This window comes from Trichosurus vulpecula, chromosome 1, assembly GCF_011100635.1.
Source record: "Trichosurus vulpecula isolate mTriVul1 chromosome 1, mTriVul1.pri, whole genome shotgun sequence".
Taxonomy (NCBI): domain Eukaryota; kingdom Metazoa; phylum Chordata; class Mammalia; order Diprotodontia; family Phalangeridae; genus Trichosurus; species Trichosurus vulpecula.
Window position 1 is genome coordinate 23,511,587 of NC_050573.1, and position 21,147 is coordinate 23,532,733.

The following is a 21,147-nucleotide window of genomic DNA, read 5'->3' on the forward strand; positions in this document are numbered from 1 at the left end:
TCCAGCCATTCTGCAAAGCTGGCCTGAAAAGTGGCTAAGCCATGTATCTTCCGGAGGGGTAAAGGAGCCACAGGTACAGAATTTAGAGCAGCACTTTTTTTGTGGTGGCAAAGAACTGGAAACAGAGAAATGCCCCAGTAGCTGGGGAATGGGTATATGTGAATGTCATAAGAAGGCCGACACATAGCAAGATTGAGCTGTAAACCAATATTTAGGGCTTCAAAGGAAGCAGAGCAGGCACCCACCCTGTTGTTTTATAAAAGGACATGGACTAGAGTCCCACAGGATGGGTAGGCGTGGGTGGGCTGCAGTCTGCATCCCTTCAAGATGTGTTTGGGCCACAGTGGGTATTTGCTGTGCCTAAGGACTAATTAAGCTCTAAAAGACAATAGGGAAACATGTTTTGAGTGAGAGCAGTCTCGGTCTTAAGTGCAGGTTTTGGTTTCAGGCAGTGCTGGGATAGCTCTTCAGGGTGAGTCTCAAGAAGGGCACAGGCTCTGTGCCCAGCTCTGCCTTTTGCCAGCAGTGTGACCTTGGGAAAGGATGGGCAAAAGGCAAGTCCCTTTCTAATACATTTAGCTCTTTGTCCCAGGAATGGATTTAAAGTTTGAAAAGGGTAAAGGATATACTTTGACATCTTGTTAAAATGTCATATGCATATGTCATATGTATTGCAGGACCCAGCTTTGAAAAATTAAACTATTAATATGCACAGTCATACAACTGTCATGGAATAAACCAGTAAGCAAGCACTTATTAAACACTGACAGTGTACTGGGCCCTAGAGATACAAAGAAAGGCAAAAGACAGCCCTGTGTTCAAACAAGATATAGAGGATAAAATTGTAAATTGTAAATATCTTGTTGAGGATGGTGGAAGATTATAAGCAGCATTGTTTCATAAGTAGAGAGAAACATTAAAGGGAGAAGCTAACTAAAAGAAAGTTTACCCAAGGGAGCAAAATGTTCCTGAGGGTGAAATGTGGAAGATGAGAGGAAGACAGAGAAGCACTGCACAGATGTCACCAAGGAGAGCAGAACCCCACACCTCCCCCCCCCCCAAGAGAAGGCACTAGAATTAAGGTGGCTCTGAAAGAAAAGTCTTTCTAGAAGGTGGGATGAAAGAAGCCACGAGGCTGAGACGAAGAGGGCAAGAACAGCAGACTTGGGGGGTAGCCAGTGAAAATGCCAGGCTGGTAAATGGAGTGTCTTATGGGAAGAACAGCCTGGAGGTTGGTGTGACTGGATGACAGAGGACCAAGGTGTGAAGAGACTGCAGAGGTCCAAAGGGGCAGGTGATGAAGCACTTTGAACCCCAGACACATCCTCTTCTGTTTGATCCTGGAGGTGGTAGGGAGCCACTGGCATTTGTTGGTACGGTCAGAAAGGGCCAGGGGTGAGGAACTTGGGGAAGATAGAATTCCAGTTTGGAACATGTCGAGCTGCAGATGTCAACAGGACATTCGTTCAGGCTTTCTAGTTTTAAGGTTAGGACAGAAGTTAGGGCTGGATAAATAAATCTTAGGCTCGTCAGCACACAGATAATGATTGAATGCATGGGCGCTGAGGAGGTCAAGCAAGATGATGCAGAGGAAGAAAAAAAGAGGGCCCCAGGGCAGAAGCAGAGAAGAGACCACCACAAATCCTGAGGAAACGAGGGAACTTCAGAGCTCAGGAACAAGAAGTGGTGCATTGGTGGGGCAGAGGACTGGGTCATGGGGAATGAGCAAGTGGAGGAGCTGTGGGTGCTTGAGGGAGCGTTGAGATAGAGTCTTAGTATAAAGGTGAGAGTTGAGAGAAAGAATGATCCAAGAACTGGATTTACTGAAGAAAACTCCAGGGAGGGTGTGTAGACCCCAACTATAAGGATCTTGATTGGGTGACAAATAAGGATGAAGTGAACCTCTAAAGAGGAGAGGTTACTAGGTGGTGGTAGTACAGGGAGAACTCAGAAGTAGAAATGGGGAACCTCCCCTCCCTCAACAAATGAATATATGCAACCAGTGCTGGAAAAGGTGGCCAGGGAAGCTGTGTCATCAGGAGGGAGCTCTCACTGAGCCAAAACACAGGAGGAATGTGAAAGGAAAAGATTTCAGATGAAAGAAAGGTTGTTACCTATGGAGCATGCATTCACGGTGGGAGGTGCAACATAGTAAAATATGGGAAGCTAGGCGGTGCAGAGGATAGAGTGCTGGGCCAGGAGACGGGAAGACTCCTTTTTCTGAGCTCAAATCCAGCCTCAGACACTGACTAGCTGTGTGACCCTGGGCAAGTCACATAACCCTGTTTGCCTCAGCTTCCTCATCTGCAAAATGACCTGGAGAAAGAAATGGCAAACCATTCCGGTATCTGCCAAGAAACCCTCAAATGTTGCCACAAAGAGTCAAACACAACTGAAATGACTGAACGACAGAAAAAATGGGGAATTGTTTTAAATAGCCAGTTTTTTAAATTCATTTTTTTTCAGTCAACTAAAATCTGCCCTCTCCCACTCTCCCCTCATTAAGAAAGAAATCAAAAGCCCAGTGACAGCACGGATGGTCATGCAGAACAAATTCCTACATCGGCATGCTCCCAAAAATGTCCCAGTGTGCACTCCTGAGTCCATGCCCTCTCCATCCGCAGGTGGGCCGGGTGTTTTGTCCACAGTCAGTCAGTGGTCAGCCTTCTTGAGTCTTTGAAAGCTGTTTGTCTTTGTAGTGTTGTTTTATTGTACAAGTTGTTCTCCTGGGTCTACTTCTTTCACTGGGACCAGTTTGTTTTTTTACTTTCTCCTAGTTAACATTACTCCAAATTAAGTCTTTTTAACCCTAGTCTCCATTTGTTAACCTCATCAGCCTCTTCCCCCAAGCTGGAGTCTCTCCCCTCACCTTTAGTCCCAGGAGAGTTTACCTTCTGGCCCAGCTGATCTTGGTAGCTCAAGTTTAGAAACTGGTTAAGGTCCTTCCATCAGCCAGCTGCCATACTTGGTTTACCTCTCCAAGTGAAGCTGTTCCACTCCGGATGCAGGTGCTGGGTGCAGTGAGGCCTCGTCCTCATCGCATGCCAGCTCAGCTGATTCTGCCAAGAGCACTTCATCTATCCTGACCCCTTGTCCTGTGACTCTGTGGGAGTTGATTTATTGTCTTTCTCATCTGGTTAGTCGTCCCTCTCATCCATGGAGTTCGGGTCTGTCTTAAGATTTCTCTAGCAAATAATGACATTTTAATTAGACTTTCCTTGGCTAGGGAACATTAACATCAGGCACACTGGTATTGAAAACCATTTCAAACTTGTTTCCTTCAAATATATAATCTGGCTTTAAACATAATGCAGAGCGGATACTTTTTTAAACAGATAAGCATTTCATTTTTCATTGCATTCTTATTAAAAATTCAAGTCACTGGGTCCAAAATCAGGCACCAGACAGAGCCTCTGCTAATATTTGGTGTCTAATTAAAGTAAGGCTGCAATACCAGACTTAGCCAGTAGGTGTCATGGTGTAGCACATGTTCTATACTGGCATTTTAAGTTTCAAATTATATGAAATTATTTATTCAGTTCTCTAAATTTCAGATTCTGCATGCTAAATATACTCATAACAAGAACTGTCTATACCTTTTTAAAAACCAGACCTTACTAGCTATAGCATTAAACATATACATCACAGTGCAACAGAAAGGATGCTTGATTGAAAGGTACCAGGTCCTGGGTGTAGATTCTCTCCCCACTACCTCTTTCCCTCTCCCTCTCCGCCCCCCCCCGTCCCTATTGCCTCTAGAGTGAGGGGTTGTTCTCATTCTCCAAGGTCTGAGGGCCCCTTGAGGCTCTTAAAAGTTCAGAGGAGCAGGAGACCTTTGAGTTGGGGGTCAAGCTATTCCCAATGAGATGCAGGGTTGCTATCAGTGACAATCCCTGGATAATAACACGTCCCCAACTTGTCTCTGGGACTCACATAAATGGTGTCAGCCTCTGTGTGTTGCCTAGGTTGTATGTGTGGGCCCAGCAGTGAAAGATGAAAGCCCATTGGAAGCAGACTTGATGAGAAGCAGTTCCTTAAAAGATGTAGAATTGCCAGAAGTCTTTGGACCTGTTTCTTGGTACACATTCCCTAAATTCTGATAAGCTCAGAGCCTATGACTTCTTGTCGAAAATTTCAGTGGCTAAGTTTTCCTATCCCGGGCGCGGGATCAAATGTATTTTCCCTAACAGCCTCAGGGGTTATTTATTGCTTGTTTGTTGGAGTGACATTTTGATGTGGATTTGACTTGCTTTCTTCCTGAATGACAATCATGTAATTTTCTGGTCATAGCCAGAGAAGTGCTAAATAGTTACGTCCTTGGTATAGGAATTGTTTCTCTGGACTTCGGTGACAAGGAGTGTACCCTGTTTGGAAGCATCATTGCTGGATGAGGGTTTGTTTTTTTTAATTCCACGTGTAACTCATCTTTAGTTCTAGCCTAGACATTTTGACAGGTGCTTTTGTACTAGACAAGGGCGAGGCTTTTAAATGTCTCCTTACAGTCGAAGCGTCAAGGGGACACCGAAGATCTTCCTGTTGCTCTGGTGTGTGATGGGGGTCTCACAGCCAAGCTGTTGTGCTGTCCTGAGCAAATTAGCCTCCTTTGGTCCTGGGCTGTGCGAGCTCAACTAGGAATGGTGTTAACTAAAGGCTGATTAAGCATCTGCTTGTATTTGCTCTGACTCGTTCACAGTTTGTGGGCTTCAGAGATTGTCTGGACCTGTCTCACCTCTGCCAGCCCTAAAATGACAAACTGGTTAAGCAGCTTGTTTATAGCACCTGTTTTCAGCCTGTGATAATAAGGCAGAGATTATTGTCAGAAAATATTGCTACTGATTTCTGAAAAACTACATTCAGGCATGTGGTCTTTAAATACAGAATATCTCCATAAACATTTATTAAGTGCCTACTATGTGCCAGGCACTCTGCTAAGCGCCAGGGATAGCAAGAGGCAAAAGATAGTCCCTGCCTCCTGGATTGTACAACATCTATTAAGGATGAAGTGGAATAATAATTGAGACCCTTTTAGTGAATACTTATAATTCCATTTATTAATTTTCTTCATCAGATAGCATTTATAAATTTGGTGCTTTTCTAAATGCAATACAGAGAATTATATCATTGTACTTCTTACTACCAGAGGGCTTAAACTCTAAGACACTTTCATGGAAAAATAGTTCGTATAGATAATGAACAGAGTGTAAATATGCATTCGTGAAGAGGATAACAGTTACATTCATCAGCGAGACATCCCACAAGAGGCTCAGGAGTTTGAATCAAGTCGCACTAGAGAAAGTTGTCTTTCCAAGTTTATTCAGAAGAGCAGCTCCCTAGTTACACCCTGCAGGTAACATCCTATTAACCAAGCCCACCATCCTCCTGAAATTACTTTGTGCATGTGGATCTGGAAATATTTGGAAGCCCTACCCTCCCTACCCTCCCCTAGAACATAGAGGCTCCTTCTAGGCAGGGCTGTCTTGTTTTGCCATTTATCCCTGGCAACTCCTGAATAAATAGTGCAATCCAAAGACCAGGATCCCAGCCCCCCATCCTTCCCCAAGTCAGTGATGTCCCATGGCTTTTCAGAACCTGCTTCTTCACCTGCCAAATGAGAATAATCACGAGTCATTGTGAGGAAGGCATCGGGTTAGTGATGAGGCGTCGTCTGAATGTGAGCTGTTGTGTCCCGGGCAGGCAGTGACAGTGGCTGCATGGAAAGTTTGGCAGGCCGGATGAGGCACGTTCCAAGTCAGTGCTAGAGGAGAGGGACAATTGCAGGATAAAGCCCCCTTTAAAGGCCAGAGGTGTCAGTATGAAACACTAGCGCCACGTCCAGGTACTGAAGGGCCCTCGGATGAAAGGGGGAGCAGACGTGGCCTTGGCCCAAAGGGTACAGTTGGGAGCAGTGGAAGAAAGGCAGATTTAAGCTCAACTTTTAAAAAATTCCTAATAAATAGAGCTGTCTCAAAGTGAAAATCATCACACAGCTTCCAAAAATAATCTTCTAAGGAGCAGGTCAACCTCTGCTCGGAACCTTCAGTGGCTCCCAGACAAAGCCTGAGCCAGTCATCGACGCCCTCTGCAGCCAGGCTTCTGCCTGCCCTTCCAGCATGATTTTCTCTTCCCCCCTCCTAGATTCCAATGCCGCTGCTCCCAGCTGGGCTTTTTTCTTCTGGGCCCCGCTTAAATGCTGCTTCTCCCCATGGCTGCCAGTGTTCTTGCCCTCCCCACGTCCCCTCCTGTGACACTGGTCTCTGGAGCTTTTCTCTCCATAGCAGAGCGTACGCTCAGTCCTTCAAGACACACACTGGTTTTACTTCTATCTTTATATTCCCTGCCCAGTACGGTTTCTTGTTCATAGACACATAATAAATTTGTGTTGAAATAATTTGCATTGCCTTAGGACATGGCCATTTTCCTATTTGATGGAGGTCTCCAAACAGAATTTGAATGATCACTTGTCAGGGATGTTTTAGGAGGGAATTTTTCATGTCTGGTCCCCTTTTCTGAGGCTCTGTGGTTCTTTATTTTGCACTGGGTCCCTAATATAACAGAGAAATAATATATCTTGGAGGAAAGACAGTGTGGTCCCAGGGATGGCCCACTTTAGCAGAAACATTGAGGTTCTCCTGGAGAAGGGCAGGAGCTCCTGATGTCTCAGGAACTCTGGTGAAGACACAGTTGCTGTTGTCTTGTAGGAGAGTCAGGAAATGATCATGATGTCTTGAATTACATCATAGGAAGCATGATGCCAAATTGAAAGAGGATGCAAAATGTCTAGTTTGGAAGGTTGGCAAGTATTGTTTTTGTTTCCTACTGGGGAAGGTCAGGGTCACCAAGAAAAGCAACAGCTCTTCTCCTGGTGTATGACAAGCCAGCCATTCATGGCTATGGAAGTTCCAGTTGTGGGCCAGTGAGTCATGTGTATGCATTTAACAGTGAAGCCGCTTCACCACCTGCCATCTGTTCTTTATTAGTAGTGAGCAGGTCAGGGTGCCAAGCACTAGCAAAAGGGACAGCTCCTGCCTTCAAGGAGCTTCTGTTGTGGGCTGGTGATGTGAGGCGTAGAGTGTGAGGGCTGGAGAACCATTCTGGCTGGGGTGAAAGGTGGGGGGGACCTCTCCCTTCATGCCCCACATGCTCTTTATCCGATGCCTTTCCCTCTTCACCTAGCAGTCATGTTCAGCATCTGGCCCATTTGTTCCTAACTTGGCTTTAGCCATTCCTGCTGCTTAAGGCAGCTGACTTTCTACACCCTTATGCTTGGTACATATGTTTCCTCCTCTGTATTTTCTAAAACGATATTGATGTGAAACACGTATTTGTGTGTTGTGTGTGTGGACCACACAGTGCCGTTCCTAAAAGTGAATTATAAATGGGGAATCTTGTCCTTAAATAGACGAGAGTTGGTAATAATTATACATTGGGCTTTTAAACAGGTAACTTTTTAAAAATATTTTTTATGTATTTATAATCCGGCTAAGGAGGCTCTTAACTAGGGCTGTATCAATTAAATCTAGTTTTCTCCTTGTGATTATACATGAAAGAGTCTTTGAGACACCATATTGAATGACAGGGGGCAGCTAGGGGGTGCCACAGTGCACAGAGCACTGGGCCTGGAGTCAGAAAGATTCATCTTCATGAGTCCAAATCCAGCCATGGACACTAGCTGTGTGACGCTGAGCAAGTCACTTCACCCCCTGCTTGCCTCAGTTTCCTTATCTGTAAAATGAGCTGGTGAAGGAAATGGCAAACCACTGCAATATCATTGCCAAGAAAACCCCAAAAGGGGTCGTGGAGAGTCAGACACAACTGAACAGCAGCAAAGTGGAATGATAAGAAATTGTTCTTAACATGTTCAAATTCCATATCTTGAAAGTTTCTGTTAAAGTGCTCCATGCTTCTAGACTACTAGAGCATAGACAGCTGATACCTGGTGGAAATGTTCATTTCTCCAAACATTGGTGAGATCAGCATAGAGCAAAGTGAATCCGTTTGTGCTTCCATTGGGTTTTACACCAAAAAGAGGTTTTGAGCCAGGGCTGGTATTTGGGGAAGAATCTCCTCCTCATCTTCAGTTTTGCTAATTCACTTGGAAAGCCCTTTGGCCCAGGACTCCCAACCCAGCCAGGGGTCTGTGCTGTCTCCCTGGTGCCTCCCACCACTGACCAAGCACTCACTACTGACTCTGGTTCCCTTTCAGCTCTGGCCATGGGCCTCTGCGTGGCCATGATCGCCTTCGTCCGCCTGCCGAGCCTCAAGGTCTCCTGTTTGCTCCTCTCAGGCCTTCTAATCTATGATGTCTTCTGGGTAAGTTTCCTTTTCCTGAAAGTCGGGTGTCTGCATGTGGGGCAGTCCTCCTTTGTGCCCTCCAGCTGAAATCATCCCCAGAACAGAAGCCCAGTCCTTCAAGCTTCGAGAACTGCATAGGCAAAAAGGTATACGGAGCACTCGGGGGCATCTGGGGCGTTAAAACCTATTGGAACTCTCCTAGACCCCTGAGGTACACGGGTAGAAGCCAAAGTGAAGTGAGGTTGAAATCTGCCTTTTGATGGAGAAAGGAGGGAGGACATGCCTGCTGTGTGCCAGGCACTGCACTAAGCACTTTACAGTGGTTCACCTGAGAGGGAGGTCCCGTGCGTAGACCCATTTTACACTTGAGGGTGTTCAGGCAGGCGGAGGTTACACCACCAGCTAGAAAGTGTCTGAGGTCAAATTTGAACTCAGGACTAGTGTTCTGTGCACTATGGCGCCCCCTAACTGTGGTGGTTGCCTTAAGAGGCTATTTGTGGAAAGAAGTTCAGAATTATTAAGGACCCACTTGTAGCAAGTTTTCCCCCATTTGTCCTCACTTAAAATACATACATGTATGTGATGCTGTGCCAACCATTATAATTTGGGTAAACCATCCCAAACGGATTAGAAGCACAAGCCACGTAGCCCGCACCCCCATTGGCCTCTAACTTGGCTGAGGCCCTCCCTGCTGGTCAAGCCCTGTGTGTCCACCTACTGTGTGCATTTCCTTCTTCCAAGCAGACACAGGTCCCAAGGATCAAAGACCAAGAGCTAAAAGGAACTTCATTCAGCACTTCCATATTGATTTAAAACAAGTTTTGAAAGTCACATGTACCTAGCTATGTATTTCAATAAGTAAGGGGACTGGTTCCTTTTAATCACATTTAATTTGCTAAGCTCTGAATGCTTCATTATAATACCTTTGGGTGATCACCTGTTTGTCACTTCATGCCTATAGAATGAATTGCTTCGAGTAATGGGCTTCACCAAAAACCATTTTTTCATGGAACCAATTAATGGCCTTAGGCAGTGGAAAAGATGTAGATTCCTCAGAACACTTAAGAAGTTGTTCTTGATGAAAGAGAATGGGGAAAAAATGGATGTCCATTCCTGTATTCCTCCTTCCTACGTTAAAGTCCATCTCTGTTTTCTAGGTCTTTTTCTCCGCCTACATCTTCAATAGCAATGTCATGGTCAAGGTGGCCACCCAGCCGGCCGACAACCCCCTGGACGTCCTCTCCCGGAAGCTTCACCTGGGACCAAATGTGGGCCGAGATGTTCCTCGATTGTCTCTTCCTGGAAAACTGGTCTTTCCAAGGTAGGAGTAAAGTGTTAGGGCTTGTAAACACATTCTGTGCAGCTTGTGCTGGTAGTGGCTGCGCAGATAAAATCACCCAGAGCCGGAGGGGGCAGATGGCCTTGTCTGAACTGTTTCCTCGATTTGATTTTCTTCTCTTGCCCATAACCATCCAATCTCAGGTCCAGCCCTTTGCTTTTCCTCTGCAGGACACTGTGATGAACACTGACTTAAGTACCCAAAGGAGTGAACTGGGTACTTGGTGATAAAAGGCAGTTTTAGTGCTTACTAAGCTGACTGCAGGGGATTAGCCCTCCCCCCCTCCCTCTCCTACCCCCCTCTTCCTCTTCCTTCTCCCCTCATCCCCCTCCTCCTCCTCCCTCCTCCTCCTCTCCTGCAGCAGCATCTACAGGCTCTTTCTTCCCACCAGCCCAGCCCAGGGGCAGCCCCCACAGGGACCTGGGGCAGGACCTAGGCCAGTGTGGAATTTTGGTCCTTGGCCTAACAAGTCCCATCACAAAGGGCCCAGTATCAGAATTGCCTCTTTCCCAAGAGATGAGCAGAAGGCCAATGTTCTGCTGCTGGGGAGGGGAGGGGAGGTGTGGGGCCTGGTCTCCAGCCCCCCTGGGCTCTGTTGCTCTCTAGCTCCACAGGCAGTCATTTCTCCATGCTGGGAATCGGCGATATCGTGATGCCAGGCCTCCTTTTGTGCTTTGTGCTGCGCTATGATAACTACAAGAAGCAGGCCAGCAGCGACTCATGCGGGGCTCCGGGCCCAGGGAACATCTCGGGCCGCATGCAGAAGGTCTCCTACTTCCACTGCACCCTCATCGGGTACTTTGTAGGTAAGAGGCAGCAGCTCTGGACTTGGGGCTCCTCCACATCCTCCAGAGGGGCCCTCCGTGGCCAGGGAACCTCCACCCCCAAGCTAGATCTTCCTGAGTCTAAGCCAGCTGTAACCACTAGACTCCATTGCAGCAGATGCTTCCTGACCTGGGAATTGCCTGGATTGATGGAATGGCCAGCACAGCCCCCAGCTTTCTTCTTTAACTGTGGATTAGAGAGTTTACCCCTCAGTGCCAAGGCAAGCATCAACCTGCACTGAGGAGGGTCCTGTCAGAGCAGTGAGCCAGGGACCAGCACAGCCTCTGCTGATAGGACATGGAGGCCCAGTGTGTGTCTGAGAGGAAGGAGTGTGAAGGGATGTGCTTGTGGGGAGGTGTGATCACTGTTCTCCAAAGGGAGGGGTTGCACCGATTGACTGAAATCCTCCTTTAGGAGAATTCCATGGATGGCTGCTCAAAAAAAAAATCAGTGCTGATTTTAATTTTGAAACATCTCTGTGTCTTCCCAATCATCTCCCCCAACTTGGTAGCAAAGTCAAGCCAAAGAGATGCGCATGTCTGGCCTTGCCTGTGAAGTCGGGCCTCGCTGCTCCAGCCTGCTGCTGGCTCCTTTCTCTTTGCCAAGGGATGGGATGGGGGTGGCCAGGCCTCAGCAGGGGGGGCACACTCAATCATTGCTGGCCTCAGACTTCTGAAGACTTTGAGGAAGTTTGCTTGATGTGATTACAGTCACCTTGTCCAGATTTCTTTAAGAAAATTCTCTTCATTTACCCCCAGAGAGAAGCAGTACTGAGGCCTAGTGCTGCATCTTTACAGACTCCTCCTGCAAAGGGTCCGCCCCCAGGTCCAGGTCTCAGTGCTCCCCAGTAGCCCAGGTGGGGGGCGGGGAGGGTGGCCCTCATTTCACTGTGTCCTGGTGCACACAGCACCAGTGTTCCCCAAAGCACTGCCCAGTGGAGGAGAAATGTATTTAGAAATGAAAATTCTGAGGATGACTGACTGACTTCAGCCAGAAGGGAAAATCCTGGGAGCCTTTTACCTCCACTCTCTCATTCTGTGAGGGGGGCAGGGCAGATGTTGTAATCCTCATTTTACAAGGAGTCGAGGCCTGGGCCCATCTCCCCATGACACTCACTACCTGGTTAAGAGAACCAACTCATTTGGCCTGCTGGGCCTCAGCTTCCTCATCTGTGAAGTGAAGGGAGATACCTATGAAACTGAGCATGGTTAAGTGAGTTAGCCAAGGTCACATAGCCAGTAAGTGATGGAGCGATGGACTTGAACCCAGGCCTTGTGACCCTAGGTCCAGAGATCTTTTCCCTAAACCTCAGGGATGGAGGTAAGAGTGAGGCCAACGCCAGGGTTGAGATGAGGGTGTTGGTGAGAAACTGAACAGAGGACCAGCAGACGGCCTGGGGTGGAGCGGTCCTAAAGGTGGGTCCCTCACCTGTTCGCTCACCTGCTCCGGGCTCTGGCTGCCAGGTGGGTATCCTCATAGCCTGTCTCCTCCCGTAGGCCTGCTGACCGCAACGGTGGCGTCTCGAATCCATCGGGCGGCCCAGCCCGCCCTCCTCTATTTGGTACCGTTCACCTTGTTGCCACTCCTCACGATGGCCTATTTAAAGGTGAGACACCCCTCCCTCCTTGGGCCTTGGTTCTGGGACCTCTCGACCCCGACACCGATTTTCTGTTTCTGGCAGCCTGGCGTCCACACAGCATGCCTTCCTTCTTGCTTGTACCAGTGCCTGCCTCCCCCTGGGGATCCCCAGGAACTACCCATGGAGACTCTTTGGGGCTTTTTTTAAAAGAAGCAACCAGCCCTCAAGCTCTAACCATCTTCTCAGTATTTAATAGCTAAAATTTGGAGTGTTAGTTTGAAATCTGAATTTCAGGAATGGGAGGAAATCCATGTCTTGTTGGAACATAGCTGTAGGCAGAAGGGGGAGCCCTGACCAGAGATGTTACTGAAAACAACCTGCTGGTAACTTTGAGGTTGTGCTTGGGAAGACCTAAGAATGTAAGGAAGTGTTTTTGCAATCACAAATTACAGCGAGTAAAATTGGGGAGCTAAGCCCCAGATTCTTTGCAAAACTAATTTGATATTCTAGAGACTAGAACCAGAAAGAAATGGTGAGATGTTAGCTTGCACTGGGCACGCTGGGCTGTGTAATGACACCACATCTCCTCTTTTCCTAGGGTGACCTGCGCCGCATGTGGTCTGAACCTTTCCACTCCAAGGCCAGCAGCTCACGGTTCCTGGAAGTATGATGGATTGGCCAGAAAGTGACCAGACCCTGCTGTGGTCCTTCTCCCTTGACTCAGTGGTGGTTTTGTTCCCTCCTAGAGCGGTCCTGGCCTGCAGAGGTCCTGGCCTGGGGTGCTAGTCTGACCTGACTTTGTATTGAAAAGGGGGCTGAGGCTCCAGAGACCCCCTTTGGTTCCTTTCTCATGCACATGTGGAATTGGAGCCACCTGGTGAAGCTTCCGTCCTCCCCCCTTCTCTGTTTTTATGGACCTGCCCGATTGTCCCCTTGGTGGGGGAGGCGGGGCCTGGATGGTGGCAAGGAGCCGTCCAGGAGTCGTGGACCGGACCTTCTTCAGGGAAGCCTCCCCCGTCTTTGGGACAGGGCTCCCGGGGGGACTTCCTTTCAGAGACCTGAAACGACAGAACTTCTGTCACAAGAATCTTTTTTGAATTGATTAAACCTTTTCTGTGGTGTAAAATGACTTATTAAATCCACAGACACACGCGGAGTGACTCCTTACAGTATACATATAAGAATTTGTTGTAATGAATTACATTTCCACCCAGATGTTGTGTTGGCAGTGAGCAAGGGCACGGTTTTTATACATGTACGCGCGTGCACACACACACAGCTTTCTATATCTACGTGTGTGTGTGTATACATATGTATACGTATAGATGCACAGATATACATGTGTGTATATATACACATATGCACCGAGAGGAAGCTCTGCTGTGCTCAAGCCTCGAGCAGACAGGAGTGTTGGCCGTGCCCTGGAGCTCCGGGCGGCCTCTCCCTCCCCTCCAGCCTGGCACCGGCCAGCTGCATACCCTCGGCGTAGCAAACTAGGGAAGCAGACGTCTGGAGCCCGCGGGGCCCCTTCTTTTCCTTTTCACAGACCTCTCCCTAACCTCTCCTGTTTTTTAGTCGTCTCTTCCTAAACCAATGCATGTATCATAGCCGCAGAAGTCTTTGTGCTTTCTGATCAAGTGATGTACCACGTGTAAATACATTTTTTCTATTTTCTATTTTTTTTGTATTTTTGGCATTTTGTTTTCTGTATTTTCCATGCCCTCACTCCTTTAAAAAAAAAAAAAAGAAAAAGAAAAAAAGAGGCGAAACAAAACAAACCAAAAACCTGTCTTTTGCTGTTGTGACCCTGGTCCGAGTTTGCCGCTGTGACGGCCCTGTCCCTGGGACTCTGTTAAAATGTGGACTTTTCTAACCGAGCGATTCTGGGTACGTTATTTTTTCACGACTGAAAAGGACTTCTTGATGTCTAAACCAGAACCACTGTCTCATCCTCAGACTATGCATAGATGGGGTGGGGGGGCTGGGAGTTCAAGGTGAGGAAATCCTCAGCTAAGCTCTGGGCTCCAGGGATTAGAGAAGGCAAAGGACCAGGCTCAGGCCGGGCTGTCCATGCGGGGGCCAGCACTTGTGACCTGGGTAGCAGCTCCAGGCCTCACAGCAGCTGTTGCCCAGTGTTTGGGGAGCCACTCACAAAGATGCCGTAGGTCAGCAAGAGGGCAGGGGACAGGACCCAGAGAGGCCCGGTTTTTCTCCCAACTGAACCGACTTCCTCTTTGATCCTGCTGTGTATTTGGCATGAATTTTTCCATTGCTCTAAATAACCTTTGATGTAGCTCAGAGAGAAGGGGCTCAATTGTTTCTGCGGTCAAGCCATTTTGAGGTTCATGGGGCCATATTTTCTTCTGCAAATCCTGCTGAATTTTACAAACAAAACTTTCCTAGCTATTCTTTCGTGCTTAGTTTGGCTGTCTGACACCTGCCTTCTTTACCTGTTAGAGAAGGTTGGTGGTATTACGCTTAGTTCCAGCTCTGTCTGCACCGGCGGTCTCCTGTCTCTGTTTACTCAACTTGGCCTGAGGAGTGTCCAGACCCAGCTCTTGTCCACAAAACTGAAGCAGAGCACCCCTGATGTGGACTCCCTTCTCTCCTCTACATACCTGGCTGAATTTGTTCAAGGAAATTAGTGATTTCTGCAGAGAGGACGTGTTCATTTGTTAGGAATTCCAGGGGATCGTGTGGTTTCTAGGGGCCCAAAGCAGCTGAAACATTTGTTCCTTAAATGTTCCACTATTTATTGGCCATTTGGCCTTTAGGGAGGCAAAGAGGGTTGGCTTTGGTATCTCCCCAAGAAATCCCCTTCCTTCTGAGACTTAGGAAGTCTTGTCCGCCCAGCTTCACAGTTCTCTGGAATTCTCTGTCCATCTTCAGACAGCTAAAATCCATTTCCAGTTCCGTCAGTCACTCCTGTGGGCCTGTTCTGCATCCCAAGCTTGCCTCCCATTCCTTGAACTTACCAACCCCTTCCCTCCCCACATGTGGCCCTAACCTGGCCTCCGCCATCTTTATGAAGTTGTTTCTTCAAACCTAGTGTTTCAGCCCAATGCTGTGGTCTGTCAAGGCCATTTTAAATCCAGATTTTGTTATCTATTCCATTAGCTCTCCTCCTTTATCCAACTATTCTCTCATTCACAAAAAGCAAGAGTCCTGTTCCATTCTTTGATCTTTGCTCCTAATACAGTTTAAAAGAAACTAAGCCAACAATTTGGTTCTCCTTTTATCATCCCCAGTGTGTTCTGGGTGTTAGCATTCCAAACACTATTCTTAGAGGCCTGTCAATAGTCAACATTCATTAAGCACCTACTGCCTTGGCACTGTGCTAAGTGATAGAGGTACAAATGCACGGGGAAAAAGGAAGAGGGTTCCTGCAGTCAAGGAGTTTTCAGTCTAATGGAGGAGGACTAAACACCAAAGGAAGTTGAATAGGTAGAGGATGGGGAGGAGAAAGTACCCTATAGGGGCATGTGGAGAGAGCCCAGGAGCCCCCATGGCAGTGCAGCGGGGTGAGGAGGGAGGGGATCTCTCTAATTGGAGGGTCAGAGGTCGAGCTCCTTGCCTGCTTGCTTGTGCGTCCCCTGGTACCTGCCCTGGCGACTTTTCTGCTTAGGCACATCTGCCTCCTTTAGCAACTCCCATTTTCTCTTGGTGTTTTCAGAATTTTAACCTTGAAAGACTCCCATCCTTCCTGGACTATCTTTTCCTTGAAGAACGTTAGACCCTGATATCCTACATCTTCTCTGAACCTTTTGAAACTTGTTGCCCCCCAAATCTAAGGTTTATAAAGGATTACAAGAAGTCAAGAAATGATTAACTCTGCATCCCTGTACAGGCACCTGAGGCCACGTGTTCTACCACTTGCTCTTTCTTGGGTTTCCGGGGAACTCCTGAGTGTGTCTGCTTGCATTAGTCTGCCCCAGGAGCTAGTGTCTGGCTCAGTAAGTCTCCTTCCACCTTCCTTTTCATCTCATAGACTTCTGGAGGTGATTTGTAAGACTCCAGGCCCTGTTCTTACAAGATACAATTCAGATACGATTCATCCCCAATTCAGCAAAACATCATAATGAGGACTCTTGCCTATCTCTTGGTTTTTCATTCATTTTTCTTTCTTTCTGGGTAGCTTAGCTGTTGGCCACCAGGAAGAGATACAGGATCTCAGCGCCTTCCCAAAGAGGCAGTGCCCTTCCCTGTGTGAGCATGATCTCACCTTCCTCGTTTGGAGTGAGGAAGGACTGGAGACTGTCAGACTCCATATGTTTGGATGTTGCATCTGCTACACAGAGGTTTGCTCGCAGCTGGACTGTTTCTCAGCAGGGACCTCATTTGTAGAGGTTTGGTTTCCTAATATATGAAATTAAAAAAGATCCCCAGGCTTTCTAACCTGCCAGCTGGAAAGGGAATTTTCACCTTCCCTAGGTGAAACTGGTGGGTTCTGTTAGACTAGAAGAAAAGATGATTCACAGATCTTGTCAGTGATGGAAAAGAGACCCGAGGCCATCTGCTCCAGCCCCCAGTGGCCTGAGTCAGAATATTTTCCGCAGCATCCAAGCCCCACACTTGAGGCTGCCCAGGTGGGGCCAGCTCTTTATTCATGGAGGAAGGAAAAATGGTTTATCTCCCATCACATCCAAATCTTCCAAAGCCTTCAAGGGTTGGGTTTGATTTTTCCCCCCATTTGTCCAGGCTTTGTTAATCATCACAGAGTATGTAACGCTGTTCAAATGCTGTCAGCTGAGTTGTACTTGGACAGATCACTATTCCTGTAAAGTTCTGCCAGATTTAGCTTAAATACCATCTATAAGTTTGGCCTACCTATAAAAAAGGTCACATTTCCAGGCTTCACCATAAGGAGTATTTAAAGCTAAGGAACCTCCATCAGGAAGCTCTCCGATCCATGTGGAGACTTCAGATACAGCTGGCAAACCAGTCATTTTCCACTGAAGAACTCTGCCCCCCACCCCCATTCCATCAACAGAGCTGTTGGTCATGCCGAGAACAAAGGCCCGTAAGTGCACGTCTACACCCGTGGGATTTTACTTGGCAACAAACCTGGTGCCTTTCCTTCCTTGGAAAGTAAGTCCAGGTACATTTTTACACCTTTAAAGTTAGAGAACTGTACTTGCAGTCATTCGATAAACGTTTATTAACTACCTACTGCAATCTTGACCAATTTGCTAACCTTGAAATGATTCATGCAGAGGAGAGCGTGTTTGATTGAGTTAGAGGATTTGGGTTCAAATTCTAACCCTGCTTTTTCATGCCTGAGTAACCAGAACAGGCCTCTTTATTTCCCTGGGTTTTTTTCCTCAGTTGTAAGAGGACTGTGCTAGAACTCAGGGTCCCCCTCCACATCTAAATCTGTGACCTGGTAATTTGTTCATTCAATAGAGGCCATCTCATTTCTGAGATTTTTTTCCCCTCTTCAGTATGGTACAGGCCACTAGGTGGCCCAGAGGATAGAGCACTGGACCTGGAGCCCGGAAGATTCATCTCCCTGAGTTCATCTCAGACCTTTACTAGCTGTGTGACCCTGGGAAAGTCACTTAACCCTGTTTGCCTCAGTTTCCTCAACTGTAAAATGAGCTGGAGAAGGAAATGGCAAACCACTCCAGGACCTTTGCCAAGAAAACCCCAAATGGGGTCACGAAGAGGTGGACACGAAACTGCTGAACAATAGGAAATGAGATTCCATCGACTAGGAGTTAGGGAATTGCCAGCTGAGAGGTGGGTTCTGAGCCATATGAAGCAGGAGGTGGGAAGGTAGTCTTCCAAGATGGCCACGGGAAGGTTCCCTGGAGACTCAGAGTAGCCAGAAGTCATTCTGGTGTCCCTGAGAAGGCCAGTGGTAGATGGCTCCTGTTGCCTGATGAGACTGCACAAGGAAGTGACTCCTAGAATCAACCTGGAAGCTCTTCCAGATTCTGCTTTGGGGTAAATTTCTACCCTCCTTCCAACAGGGTGCATTCTACCGTAGCCACTGACAGAGGCCCCAGAGGAGATTACCTTGGTGTACCATTGGTACCAAGCATTAACCTTTCCAAATTAGATACTTGGTACCAATGTGTTTCTTCAAACTGACCTTCCAATCTGCGTGAGTCTTGTAGCCGTGAATGATACTTGGACTGAAACCCCAGGGAGACTGTCAACACGAGTGATGAAGATGACCCCCAGCTGCCCCTGGCTGCACTTCACAAGGCAGCAGCACTGTCCTGTGAGATCTCAAAGCCCAGTGAAGCTCAGTCAGCTGGTCTAAGCCATGCTAGTGTTGGATCTGAGGTCCGAAGTCTGTACCTCAGTTTCCCTCTCTGGAAGCCCTGCCCATCAGTCCACAGTACCTGTGTCCCGTTCTCCACATACAGGGGTCCTCGCTAGGCAGGCACAACCAGGGTTTCTCCTGCGTCACCGCCCCTGGGAGGGAAGGCCAGTGCAGACTATGCGCAATCCATATCCCCTCACTCTTTGGCAAATCCACCAGTACTGTACATTTTAACGGCACAGTCCTAGCCGGAGCCCTCCAGACCTGGTGCCTAGCTGCTCTGCCCCACTCATCCTCCCTACACACTGCTTCCATCACGGCGGTCCCATGCTCAGGAAGCGACAGCTCCGTTGTAGGGAAATTCCAAATCCCCAAGACCTCATTTCCTGATGCTACATGATTCCTAGTGAAGAAATCGGCTCCTTCCTCTTAAAAGTGTGAGGGACCAGAGGGAAACCTTTACTCTGCCTTCATGCTAGCTCTGGCCATAGGCCAGACGAACCAGGAGACTTGTCAGCATCTCCACATAACCTGGGGGCCCTGCTCAGTGCCTCCTCACTGATACCAGCCAACTGATTCTGAGAAAGCCATTTCACCTTCCCCGTAACTGGGTCGTGGGGTTGTGTATCGGTCTTGTCCGACTCTCTGTGACCCCATCTGGGGTTTTCTTGGCAAAGATACCGGAGCGGTTTGCCATTTCCTTCTCCAGCTCACTTGACAGGTGAGAAAACTGATGCAAACAGGGTCAAGTGACTTGCCCAGGGTCACCCAGCTAGGAAGTGTCTGAGGCCAGATTTGAACTCAAGAAGATGGCTGTAATATGGGGACATTAATGGTTGCCCTCCTATCCTAGAGCTGTGATAAGGGAAATGCTTCGCGAACCTTAAAGTACCAGAAAAATGTAAACCACAAGATTCTGACTGGGACACTGTAACATGATGGGGAATTAGATTAGGTGGCTTCTGAATTCAAGGAGCCTGCTAATAATCACTGCCAGCCAGTCAACAAGCGCTGCTTAAAACTGTCTCCCACGGACCAGGTGCCAGCCTAAGCACTGGGGATGCACAGACAAAGAAAGGGCGTGAAGCCAGAAAGAACTTTCAAGATCATCTGGGTGCATACTGCAGATGAAGAAACTGAGGCCCAGAAAATAAAAGGGATTTGTCCAAGGTCACACACAAGGAGGCACAGCACCGGGCCTGGGGTCAGGAAGAACCGAGTTCAGATCCAACCCCAGACATCTAGCTGTGTGACCCTGGGCAAGTCACTCCACCTCTGTCTGCCTCAGTTTCTTCAACTATAAACTCCTTCCAGGATTATGAGCTTAAATCAGATAAGATGTGTCAAGTGCTTTGCAAATCCTAGAGCCCTGTACAAATGCTATTCTTATCATGATCAGGTCTAGATAACTAGGGAGCCGCCACAGTTTGAGTGACTCAGTTGGACCTATGTTTTAGGAAAATCACTTTGGCAGCTGTGCGGAGGACAGATTGGAGAGGGGAGAAACTAGAGGTTATTGCTATAGTCTGGTGACAGGTGATGAATACCTGAACAAGACCAGGTCGTGTCAGGAGAATCGACAGGACTGGACTGCCAAGTCTTCACGACACTGTGATGCCGGAAGACGTTTCCTGGAGGAAGTGACATTCTCAGCTACTTGACCCTTAATCATTCCTTGGGGGAAGGCACTAGGGAGCGGAATGTAGACATGTAGACTGAGTGGCAGTAGTTGGGATGGGGAATGAAGGGTAAGAAGAGGAAGCGGAGGCTGAATCACTCTGAGTACATAGCGTGCCCTCTGTTCTTTCTCCCTGTGTTGGCTAGAAAGTGGACCTGGCCATTAGCACATCCCACCCCAGCACTCAGGGCCTGTCACGCCCTTACGAGCAGAGCTCATGATGGATGGCCAAAGCCAGGCAGGAACCACCAGACACCAGCTACTTCCAGCAACCCACCCGACTCCCCAACCCCTATTCCCAAGATCTCTCCTGCTCTTAACGCTGTATTGCTGCAGACTCGCCTTGGGGAAGGAGGTGTCCTTCAGTCCTGCTCCTGTCCTCGTAGGTGGTGAGACAGCAAAGTGATGAGGCCTCCTATGTGGTTTGTTCCCTCTTGTGATACTGGTGGTGCCCCTGGGCATGCTCTGACAACGGTGGCAAATACATCAGATCTTATTTTAAATGTACTCGGCTTGATCTGTAAAGGATCCCTAGGGTGAATCCTACTGCAAAGGGCTTAGCCATCTGTAGGAAGAGTAAGTGGCATTTATTTACATGCCCCGCTTATCAAATAAGCAAGCATATTGATGTCTGTTTGGAAAATACATGTTTCTGTACTGGCTCCTTTGCCAACATTGGGTTCTACCCTTGTCCTTCAGGGATAAAGACTCTATGGGTGTGTAGAGGGTTGTGTAGATTTGTCTTCTTTTTAACACATTTTTACTTCTGTTGTCTTGTGACCCTGAAGACCACCTTTGGAGGTGTGGGCCTCCTAGTGTTCCCCTTCTGGTTGGGCTTCTGACGTTGACTTCACCTGGAACCTTCCCTCCAGTCTCACTCTGGAACCTCTCCCTCTCAGGGCCTCCTCACCCTATAACATTCATCTTCCCTTGAGGCTTCCTTGGAGCATCCATCCTCCCTGAGGCCTCCTCACCCTGACCATCCATTATCCATGAGGTACCCTTTCTCCCACTGGGAAAAAGTACCTCCATTTTGGAGAGGAATGCAGGCTGGCCATGCTTCATTCCCCTCCCCACTCTGCTTCTGACTTTTTAAATTTTATTTTAGACTCAAAGACCAGAACACAAATATAGAATAGAGAAAAGAAATAAAAACATATCAT

General features: G+C 47.9%; 1 protein-coding gene across 1 annotated transcript in view; it reads left to right on the forward strand.

The window, feature by feature from the left end:
• SPPL3 (signal peptide peptidase like 3) overlaps positions 1 to 13,711 on the forward strand; it is a 153,309-nt gene extending 139,598 nt beyond the window's left edge. Inside the window, exons 7-11 of the mRNA XM_036741443.1 lie at positions 8,204 to 8,310; positions 9,450 to 9,613; positions 10,238 to 10,437; positions 11,953 to 12,062; positions 12,634 to 13,711. Of these exons, the coding sequence (XP_036597338.1) occupies positions 8,204 to 8,310; positions 9,450 to 9,613; positions 10,238 to 10,437; positions 11,953 to 12,062; positions 12,634 to 12,705 (653 nt within the window). The 3' untranslated portion in view covers positions 12,706 to 13,711. The remainder of the gene's footprint in view (positions 1 to 8,203; positions 8,311 to 9,449; positions 9,614 to 10,237; positions 10,438 to 11,952; positions 12,063 to 12,633) is intronic.
• The last annotated feature ends 7,436 nt before the right edge of the window (positions 13,712 to 21,147 follow it).